This window comes from Ricinus communis, chromosome 4 (genome assembly GCF_019578655.1).
Source record: "Ricinus communis isolate WT05 ecotype wild-type chromosome 4, ASM1957865v1, whole genome shotgun sequence".
Lineage (NCBI taxonomy): Eukaryota > Viridiplantae > Streptophyta > Magnoliopsida > Malpighiales > Euphorbiaceae > Ricinus > Ricinus communis.
Window position 1 is genome coordinate 27,809,129 of NC_063259.1, and position 12,136 is coordinate 27,821,264.

At 28.6% G+C, this 12,136-nt stretch overlaps 1 protein-coding gene and 1 long non-coding RNA gene across 2 annotated transcripts; both read right to left on the reverse strand.

Annotated features, from left to right (window-relative positions):
- Nucleotides 1–3,438: 3,438 nt before the first annotated feature.
- On the reverse strand, nucleotides 3,439–5,250 carry LOC8269245 (cytochrome P450 94B3). Its single transcript, XM_002511150.4, has one exon. It carries the CDS (start codon nucleotides 5,078–5,080, stop codon nucleotides 3,542–3,544), a length of 1,539 nt encoding a protein of 512 aa, XP_002511196.2. The 5' UTR covers nucleotides 5,081–5,250; the 3' UTR covers nucleotides 3,439–3,541.
- Nucleotides 5,251–9,266: 4,016 nt separating this feature from the next.
- Nucleotides 9,267–10,264, reverse strand: LOC112536301. The gene is made up of 2 exons (XR_003080346.2): nucleotides 9,819–10,264; nucleotides 9,267–9,693 (listed from the first exon to the last, which is right to left on the reverse strand). It is a non-coding gene; the product is annotated as an uncharacterized LOC112536301 (long non-coding RNA).
- Nucleotides 10,265–12,136: the final 1,872 nt, after the last annotated feature.

Here is a 12,136-nt window from a genome sequence, read left to right on the forward strand (position 1 = left end):
TTATAGTTCACATTTCGATGTCAGGAAAAAGACCAAGATTGATTGGTATTATCCATGTGAGGGATAAATTTAGGTAAAAGGACCAGACTTTTGGCGTTGAATGATTTCTTTTGAAATTGTATTGCCTAGTCACCATTTACAGCATGCAGAGCCATTATTATAAAGCCAAGTGTAACAGAAAATTTTGTTGATGAAAAGCAATCATTACAAAGACTGGAACGTTCTTGATAATTAACGCATTGTTACCTTGCATGGCGAAAGGAAACTTCCTGGAATATAGTCCATCAGAAGAGAAGGATTAAGTTGAATACGAAGAATATCCTAAGATGTGAACTCATACAAATATTCTGTTCTTGATTCTAGAGTAAAATTTTAAGTTTATACCTCAATGGCAAAAATAACAAAAGTACAAATTTTATTTAAAAAATAATAATTTTTAAAAAATAAAATGCCTTGTGATAATGTTAAATTGGTCAATGAATTAGTCCTTTTTAGAAAATTTAGTAGCCAAATTGTTTTCATTTTCGGGAACACTTGCTAATTGTTAGGTATTATTAGTTTAGGAGCTAATTTTAGTTAATCAAAGGTTAAAAAAATAGTCTTTCACGGCTCGATCAAGTAATAACTTTGCATAATTACATAGATACAATTGCTTGACCTCCTCCATTTAATTCCTTTTAGAAATTAGAAAAAGTGTTCAGTCTGAAGAGATTAATTAGGGAAAGATAATCCTATAATCATAGATGATAACTCGGTCGGCTGAGGAGAGCTATTAATAACAAATTTTAAAAGTTGATCTCGATTTTCAAAATACCTGCAAAGATACGTTAAAAAGTCTCTAACGGAGTTGTCTGGCCACTCACTCTAATAATAAAATCAGCAATTTGTACGAGGGTAACTAAAGTATTTAAGTGTGTAGGATTGTTTGTACTTAGTGAATGATGTCTCATTTCTTACATAAACATTAAAGTTCTTTTAATCTATTTAAGAGAGAAATCTATGTTTGTATGTCGTCCTAATTGTATTAGAATTTATATTCTTATTTATCTTCAGAATTCTAGATCAAATAAAGTCATCAAATATTTAGTCAACCTGCCTTTCTAGAATAGAACGAACTGACTAATGATATTCGGTTATTAATAGATTTGAGGAAATTATAAATATATTATTCCAACCTATTAAACTAATGCTTGGAACTTGATTTCAATTTCAATGTAGCCTTTACCAACTTTAGAATCTTCAATGTTGATGGTTTAACCAAGAAAAAAAAAAAAGGAAAATCTGCCACAGACAATTTCAAAGCACTTTCATAGAAAAATCATTTCAAATTTCTGACCAATAAAATATAATTAGAGAAAGCTATCGGCCGGTTCTTTCCAATATGATCATTAGAAGTTTCTTAAAGCATCATTTGGGTTTAAGACGGACAGAGATACTTTTTTTAGAAGGAAAATAAAATATTAATGATTTAATTTTTGAACATTACTTTTAAAAAAAGAGATAATTTGATGCTTTTTTAAATATATTTTATAGAAAAAATCTATAAAAAAATTAATTAGATTTAAACTCAATTTCTTAACATCCTAACAGTTTTATAAAAGCTCTTTTGGAAATATGTAGAAAATATTTCATGAGAAATGCAACAAACGATTTTGTCATAAAACAATTAAGTATCTCAAGGAAAGTGATTTTCACGACCATTTTTCTAAAATAAAATTATATAAATTAATTAAGAGTCTATTAGAATACTATTTTACATTTCCTTTTAAAGTACATAATAAGCAATTGATGGTAATAAAAATTCATGTTCCCACAATCTAGAACTAGCCAGAATTTTTAATGTGTGTTTGATATGTAATAGTTTTAGAATGTATCATAAAATTAACTTATTCATATATAAAATGATTTTATTTAATTTTAATTGCAATTATAAAATTATTATATATCAAAACTTTCTTAAATTAGAAAGTCTTTTCTATTAACCTATTTTAAATTATTGTTATTACGACAGCTTCATTTGCCTTGAAGGATTAATCCATGGATCTTAATTAAATACCGTTCATTATTAGTTAATATAATATTATATAAATTAATATTTTATTTTTAAGACCAGCGTTTAATTTAGACTATAATTTATTAATTAATAAATTAATAAAAAAAATAAAAATTACATATATATTTAAATCTGATATATCAAAAATAAATACACATATTAAAATAAAAAAATTATATGTCAAAACTCAATAGTTTCAGGTCTCGAAAATCAATATTATATATTAAATAGTGGAACTAATGGATTTTAAAGATTTTATTGTTTGGATTAGATTTAAGTCCTATGGATTCACATATAACAACATATCTTTCGTTAAAAAATGATAAATTGTAAAAACAAAGGATAATATATATATTTTAGTTGATGAATGGAATTAGGTTAAATTAATAAATTGTAAAAGATCCTTGGACTACGCATATATGCTACAAAAAAGCCTGAAATATTTATATTTAAACTTATAGTATTTAGCTGTAGTGTGTCGATGTTTATAAACCTTCACCACGCATATGATATGAGCCGTCGACAGTCAGAGGAACAAAAACCAGGTTGGTCCTCTCGAACCGCCTAAACGACAAGCCCACCGTGTATATATATATATGAGGTGAACCACGTTATTTTAATAATTGCTTCTTGTTTTGAGCTTTTCTGAAACGTAAGTGTGTTCGAAGGCCTATCGGTCGAACAATTGGAAACCACCAAAAAGAAATCATATGTTTGAGCTTTTCTGAAACGTAAGTGTGTTTGAAGGCCTATCAGTCGAACAATTGGAAACCACCAAAAAGAAATCATATACAAGACAAATGAAGGGTCTTTGTCGTTTTATAAGAAACTATAAATGGGATTGCTTTGACTCTCTCTCTCATCCTCTTTCAATACTATTATAATTGTTTTCCATTAATTAATGATCTACTAAATGCAACTGCCTGAGCCGCTGCTTCTGCTTCTGCTCCACCACGTTTATCAGACTGCTACACCACTCTTCCTTTTCCACAACACAGAATTTCGGTTTCCCAATTTCATAGAATATAAGATTAATAGTTCTTGAGGATGAGATTAATAGTTTTCTATTAGTCATCTGTGTTAATTCAGCCGTTTCCAAATTGATGCAATTTTGATTTGGTTGGGTATAATGTTAGCATATCCATCTATAGTATTCATATAGATTTTCAAAGTAAATATTTAAACTATATAACATCCATTGTTAACTTTATTATACGTAAACTGGCATAGACTAACAAATTAGTTAATTCATATTGACCATATTGAAAAATTGGCCAAAATTGCATTAGTCTGAAAACTAATTTAAAGATTAAATGTAAATTAAAAGGCAATATAGTATTTTGCTTTTCTCTGAAACAGAATAAGGAATGCATGGGTCGCTGGAATTATGTTTTGAAGGCAAATCATCAAACTTTTGCATTAAAAATACTTCTACATCTTTTGCATACCGACTTTTTGCTACAGCCACAACTTAATTTACAAGGACACTTAACAATTTTCAATTCTTCTCTTGACCGTGACCTTCAGTCCGCCAGCCATATGAGCCGTCAACAGAGGAACAAGGACCGGCTGGTCCTCTCGAACCGGTCTAATCTCGAACCGTCTCAATATCGAAGCCGCCACATACTTCATCTGTATGAATGCCATTTCCTTGCCAAGGCACACCCTCGGACCAGCCTGGAAAACTGGAAACTTGTATGGACTCACCGACTTCATTACTCTGTCACCTGTCGACTCGAACCCGAACCCAACCGGTTTGTTGAACCAGCGGTCAGGTTTAAACTCGAAGCAGTCCTTGCCCCATAGTTTCTCCATTCTGCCCATCCCATAAGGGAAATAGGTTACTCTATCCCCTTTCCCTACAAAAGTTCCGTCCGGCAAGATATCATCGGAAAGGGCATGCTTTGAGTCCCAAGCTACAGGAGGATATAGCCGCATGGACTCGCATAAACTTGCTTTCAAGAAGTTCATCTCTTTAAGTAGTTCAAAATCAATAGCCTTTTCACCACGGTTGAGCAATGTTGTTACTTCTTTCACGATCATTTCCTCTGAGTTTTTGTTCTTTGATAGCAACCAAAATAGCCAAGTCATTGCTGCTGATGTTGTATCTCTTCCTGCCATAATGAAACTGATCACCATATCTCTTATAACCTCCTCATCATGACCACCTGATAGCAACCTTGATAAAAGATCACTTCCTTGGTCATTTTCAAGAACCTTCTTCTTGTTCTTGACGATCTCTAGAACTGAGCTATGAACCATCTTGACTGCTTCTTTCAGTTTCTTTTCTGTCCCTAGATTCAGCATTCGCTTTGTCTTCCACACAGCGTAAACAGGTGCTGTTCCACGCATGGCGCTAATTTCCGATGCAGTATCAAAAGCCTTAACAAGAGGTGGAATGGGGCGTGAAAAATCCAAGCAGAAGGGATCAGTGCCCAAAGAAACAAGACAGACAATGTCAAAAGCAAATCTTCTCAACACATCTTGCAAATCAAGAACACTTTCTCTATCAGCAGCATCTTCCAGCAAAGGTATCAAACGATTTTCAACTACTTCCTGCAAAGTTTTCACCACAAATTCTCTTAAAGACTTGGTGCTAAACTCGTGACTAGCCAGTTTTCGCTGCGTGGACCATAACTCACCATCAGCATTGAAAATGCCACAGCCAAGAAGGTCCCCAAGAATTTCAGTAAAGGGTTTTCCTTTGGGGAAATTACTGAAATTGCTCTTGAGCATATGTTCAACATTGGCTGGATTAGCAGTGACAACGATTCGGCGGCCACCAAGCCGCTGCACTTCAATGGTTTGTGTTGGTGAAACTGATAAAAGATCAGTATACCAATCTAAAAGACGGAAACGATTCTTGTAGAAAGATAACAAACAACCGATAATTGGATAGGAAGGAGGGCCATGTGAGGAGAGTAACTTCATGTCATGACGAGTGTTGTAGAATACTTGAAAGAGAGAAAACAAGAAAGAAAAGAGAAAACACCCTAAAGAAACACAGATAATGAGAAAGATTAACATGGCACGTAGCTAGCTAGCTAATTAAGAGATCAAGAAAGCGTTTCTTTTGAATTAAAATTCAAGCTGTTTCTTGAAGTAAGATAGGGTTTGGTGCAAGAAATTAAGCAGAAGGAAGGGCTATATATAAAAGAAAATTGAACGTGCGAGTGAAGTTTTGGATGTATGCGTTAGTGTGTGATGTTGAAAGGAGGCAACACCAAATATATACGGTTTGATGAAAAAGAAGACGAAGATGGGCAAATGGGTCACATGATTTTCGAGCTTAAAATGGAAGAATAGCGGGCGGGGTTAGAAAGGTAATTCACCTACTTGATTCCGACATTTAACCGCTGATAGTTTCCTTCCCACAGTTCGGACTCGGGATTTTTCACTCTTGTCTTCGTCTTTTATGTTTTTATACTTTTCTTTTCTCTTTCATTACATTAATCTTATACTTCAACTTAGATGGACACAACAAAAGAATAAAGTATATATGACTATCATAGACCGAGTTTAGTGGTATTTATTTTGAATATTTTATTTATTTTTAGTATTAGCTAATTAATAATATTTAATTATTTAAAATTAATAATTATATATCAATTATTTATTAGTTTAATATACAAATATAGTGTGAATTTTCTTGGCAAAAAGGTTTGTCTGAAATCCAACTATTTAATCACTTTGAACATCTTATTTTCTAGTTAGATAGATATATGTATTTTGATTTGGTAGCTCTTGTAACTTCCATTTCACCTATAAATTATGTTTTTATAACATTTAAAAAATTAAACACAATGCATACTAATATGTTTCAGCTTTTTATTTTATAAAAATAAAGATTATATTGGATTCTTATTTTCAATCCAAATAAAATAAACCGGGACAACAAAGGACTAAAGGACAAAATAAAATAAAACGGAGATTTTTATTCAAGTTTGGTGTATACACTATAATTAATAGAAAAATGACATATATGCACAAGTGTTTTACACTTTGTTATTGAATAATTGATACATACTTCATCATTTAAGACTAATGGATATGTGTCAATTTATCAATAATATACACTAAGCTTGTGCAACAAATTTTGAAATTTAATAATGTCCACCGGAAGCGATTAGGTCTAATTAGAAGATTGAATTGTTAAAGTTCATTTTAAGCTAGTTGAAATAATCAAATTATTACCCATTTCATTTAATATAATTAATAAAAATAAACAAACAAGAGTAGTATGTACCTGCGAGCTTAATTCGCTGCATGCCCCTTAATTTTTTATTGGAACCAAGATTTGCATATTAAAGTTTACTAAAGATATATATATATGTACTTTTTATTTACATGTCAAGAAATTAGGACTATAAAATAAATAGGAATTGGTATTTAATGTGTGAATTTAAAATAATAAGGACATCAAAATTATTGAATTTTAGCGGACCCGGTCCAAATAAATATTTTACAGAGTTTTTTCAGGCTCCGTAGCAAGAAATGATATTAGTTGGAATAGAAAGATATGATATAATTCTTCATTACTTAAAATAGAATAATCATCTATATTTTAGGGTAACGTACTTGAATTCCTTTTGTATTTATCAATTTTGAATGATCTATTTTATGCCACCTCAACGCGATCTATGGTTTAGACAATTTTTTTTTTTTTTTTAATATTGATATGAGTGACGATATCGGCTGTCCCGGTAAAGCCCTCAGACCGTGTATTTTTTTGAAACGAGGCCCTGCTGAATGAACATTTTGTATGTACCAGGTACTAGACTTTGAACATCATGCTTGGTTGGACTCTGTGAATGGAATCTGGCAAACCTACCATCTTAACCCCTTTTACTCAGGAAGGTAGGGAACGAAAAATGGACTAAGAGCAATAGCTAGAATGTATATGAGGCAAGCACTACCTAATTACTTTTCTACCTTTTTTTTGTTTTCAGTTTTCGTTCTTGATATTCATTAGATTTTAGAAACAATTACTTGATTAGATATATAGTCGGGGAAAATGACAATTGTTAAAGTTCATTTTAATTTTTTATCTTAATATATTTAATTATTTTTTTCATAAAAAATAAAATGAGAGAGCATATTTAAGTTCTAGTTCTGGTGGTAAGAGCGCTCTCACCTCTATATTATATTAAATTTCATTTTTATAGTGAAAGTAACTGAATGGATATTTGCAGTTGTACAGCTCACGGTCATTGGATCTCCTATGAATTAAAAGAACATAATTTATAACAAGTTGCTTGTGTATGAACTTGACGACCACATATGAGTTTCTAATTAATTTACTCTGTAGTTTTATGTGGTACATAATAATTTAGGTTCTCTAGTGTCCAATTGCAGTATGTGGCTGGCCACCCTATCTTTCTATATATGATTTAACAGCCAAATCAACTTATATATAATAATTGTGATTCTTATAGGTATATCATAACTTCATTTTCTATATAATATATCCAAAGCATTGATGTATAAATCATTTGAAAAAAAAAAAAGTGTAAATATTATAGTGATGAATAATTTTTGTTTTCCAATTATTTAAAAATAAATAAATGCCAAGAGCAGTTTGCTAATGGGTCTGAAATTCTTTATATTTTGTTTGTATTAAACGCATATTATTGTTGTGGTGAATATAAGTGTGGATATTATTAGAAAAATAACGGTCATAGCAATAGCCATATCATATGAGTACAAGTTGAGGGTGAAATATCTAAGTCCCCATCACATGATCACAAGGTTTACCAAAGCTTTTTTTCCTCAAAAAGAAATGTCTTTTTATTGGGTGGGTCTCAACTCTAAATTTCAGATAAAAACGAAAAAGAAAAAAACAAATAGAGAAGATTAAGTCAGACACTTGCTTTTCTTCCCACGGAAATTTACACAATAAAGAAAAAAGGCACGTGGAAAAAGTGAAGCCCGTTTAGGGTTGCAGAATATAATAAACATTTTTATTGTGCCAATTTATCCATTTTTTGATTTTCTTAAAAAATAAATAAATAAATAAAAAGGAATCAGGAAAAGACTTTACGATAAACTCTAGAAAACTGAAATCCTTCTAGAAGAAATACACATCACTTATTTTTACAAGAAGATTAAACTCTCTTTAACAGATGATTATATTGGTGGGCTGATAGATTCTTCTCAAATCCTATAAAAAAACAATAAATAGTTTTTTATTTTTATTTTTATTTTTATTTGATCTTTCCAAAGAAATGCCAAGTCCTGGATATTATAAGATATTATTTTTAAATTCCAAAATTACTTATCATTTATTTTATTTAAATTAGTCACATGCCAGTTGAAGAGGCTTTCTAAATACGTGATTAAGTGATATCCAGCTTTCCTAATTTAATTAAGGGCTGTGATTTCTACTTTCTGAAACCAGACGTGACAGTAGCAATGTATATTATTTTTCCTTATTTTCATGTTAAGTTTGAACCCTGAGTCCCAACAAAATATACAACCACGCGCTTCATGTCGGCTCAGCCTATACTCACATGTACCTTGTAACTATACTTTGTTCACCGTTTGTGCGCCGCCGTATGTTTATCCCTCAGATCTTTTACACACTTCTACTTCTATTTATTTTAGTTAAATATATAATTCTTTTAAATATAAATAAATAAAGAAAAACTCAAATTAGCTATGAATGGAATTTATTTACTCATTATTTTCTCTTTTCTTTCCTTATCTAGATTGGATTTCTTTATTTCTTTATTTTATTAATAGATAGATCCTTACAATTTCTTAAAAATATAAAATAGTAATAACAATATTAATTTTTCGTATATTTTTCTTTTAAATTCGGTTATTTCAAAAAATTTATAATTAAAGTATAATGTCAATAAGAAACCGACACAACGATTCTAAATACTTTTATTAGTGATGTAGTGGAAGATATAGAAAGAAAAGAACTAAGGTTTAGAGGATTAGAACTTTTTTAAAGCTTATCTTATCTTTTCTTTTATTTTTGTATGAAAATAAGTGAGTTTTTTTTTTAATTTTTTTTTACCGGTAATTTCTCATCGAACACACCAAATAGAGTCATTTATTTTATATTTTTTAGTTTTCTTAGCAAGTCGGGTTGGAGGAAAATCTGATTAACTTTCAAAGTATAATATACTTTTAATGGCCAACGAGGCTACAAAATTCAATTACGAGACATTTGGCATCAGGAAACTCTTAATTCAAAGAGAAGTAGTTACATAAAGGTAATGTTATTAATAAGAAAAGAATGTATACATATAAAATATATTTAATATTAATAAATATAACATATAAACTGAGACAAGACTTGGACAAAAAAAGATTCCCAATTCAAAATGGCATCTTGTGCAATATCCGTTGAACGGGTTACCAAATCATACACCTTAATATCAGAAATTGTCTGCATGAAGAGCTGGCATCCATGGGCTCCTACAAACTTAGCTCTGTCGACGTGGTACCATTTTACCCGAGAGTAAGCCATTAGGTTTTTGTAGATTCTAGAGCTGCTTACAGACTATTGATATGTTTAGCAGATTCTACAAGCAAAGACACGTGTACAGTACCTAAAGCTCTTATCCACATTAGAGCATCTTTAACGGCCATTCTTGTTTTAAAATACATAATTGCAGTAGTGTTGAGACCTGACAGAAAAGCACAGAGCCCTTTTGATCTTGTTAATAAATAATAATAATGAAATGGAGAAGAAGCAGTTTGACATAATATTAGTTAGGATAGTAAAAATGAAAGGAAATAAATCTGGCACTACTTATTGTCTTGGTCCAGTAGTGTCAACTAATTGGAGCTGACAGCCGAAATTTGCGAGTGGTGTCCCTGTCAATCAGTTCAAGAGTTGAGATATGAGGAACTCTCCGCTACGCATCAAATATTGAGTTGGAGAGGACACGACACTTCCACCGACCATTCTTCATTTCTTCCGTATCCCCAATTACTTTCAATTTGCTGTCTAATTTATTCATCAATTCCTCTATATAATATCTCTTCATTTGTTTCTTAAATTGAAGAAGAAGAAGAAGAAGAAGAATAGTAGTAATGGTTAAAGGGAATAATACAATTTAAAGAGTATGGTGCCGACATAGAGGATTGAGTTGGGCACATTTATAAAATGCGGCTGAGAAGAAGACGACAGTTGGGACAATATCCAAATTTTTTATTTTGATCTTATCTCTCTCTCTCTCTCTTCATTACCAACAAAACTTTTGGTAGAATAATTCCCAGATTGATTATATTCTCTAGTGCAAATATATAATTTATTTTTTTCTAATAAATTGTTTGATAATTATCATATTACTCTTTTTTTTACGCCTAGATAGAAAAATCATATATCGTTTATAATAATAGGCATTTAATTAGTTATAATATGTACATATAAAAATAAAATTTCAAACATGCTTTATCTTTTATATATATATATATATATATATATATATATATATATATATATATATATATATTTTAATTTTTTAAGATATTTCGCTTAATTTACATGAATTATTTTTATAGATTATTTATTTTTCTCTTAAGTTCTCTCTTTCTTCTTTTAAAATGAAGTATTTAAAAGGCTCTATTTACCTAAACTTTTTAGCTTTCTTTCTTTCATTGATCTTGTATCTAAATATTTTAACTTTTTTTTCTTTCATATATAACTACTAACATTTTATTCATACCATTGCATGATTGTTTTATTTATTTTATATTTAAAAATTTTATTTTATATAATATATTTTAGTTTATAATTACATTAGTTTAAAAATAAATTTTTATTTTATTTTATGATACTTTTATTTATATATCTATTAGTATTTTATAAAAATCATGATATATTCTTATGAAATTTTTCGACTTTTATATACTAAGATAAATAAATATGAGATATATATATATTCAATTTTAATCCTTCATCTATCTTATTGCACTAATGAGTTCTCATATGTTTATATAATACTTATTTTTAATAAAAAAGATTGTTAGAACTTTTACTTTTTATTCTTTTGATATCATATTTATATAGATTAATTTTTATTTATTTATTATATTGAACTAATGAATTTTTCAATATATCATACATTACTTTTAACTATTTTTATGATTCAAATGTAAATTTCTTTTCTTTTACTATTTTATTAATTTTTTATTTATATATATATACGAATATAAACATATATTTTATTACAAAAAGTAAGATTTATTATTAATATGGAGTACCTTTACTAATTTTTATATTTATTATAATCATTTTAAGAATATAATAGTTTTATATTTAAATAAATAAAATAATTATATTCATTATTAGCATTATTTAAGGTCACATTAAATATTTTATAAATATTTATAAGTTAATATTCCTATGAGCATGCTATATGTCATTTCTTATTGGAAAACAATATGATATGCTCATAAAATTTTACCGCATAAAAAATCATGAAAAAATTTAGCATTTTTTATATATATCTTATAGATTTTATTTTTTTTAACTCTTATTCTCCTATTTATAAAGAAGAATAAAAATTCTTAATTTTCATATTTTATTTATTAATCTTTCTACTTTTACCATTTATTTTATTTTATTTTATTCACAAGCTACCACTATCTTCTTCAACTTAATTTCTTCATTATTCTTATGTTTGTCATGAATTTTTTTTATGAACAAATAAATTTATTTTTATCTTTTTTTTTATACTTTTTTTAGCTAGGTTAGTTAAATTCAAATCAATAGTCTGTTTATATAAAAAAAGGTATTTTAAGAGACATTTTCTCTATTTTAAATGTATCTTTTTATTTTCTAAAGTCATTTTTATACATTTTGATATAGTTTTAAAGTTATTTTTTATCACATATTTTAATATAATTTTTTTTCTTACATAGCACTTTTTTTATTATTTGAGAATAATTTTATATTTTTTTAATATTTTATTTTTATCTTTTTCTCTTAATAATTTAATTAAATTATTTATTAGGTTATCGATATTATTATCTCCTTCATTTTTGACAATCTAAATCTAAGTTTTTAAATTTTTTTATTTTTTTTGGATATTTTATTTAAATAAAAATAATACTGAAGCAAGG

Coding starts and splice junctions, on each gene's coding strand:
- LOC8269245 (XM_002511150.4), bottom strand. CDS start 5,080: ATGTTAATCTTTCTCATTATCTGTGTTTCTTTAGGGTGTTTTCTCTTT.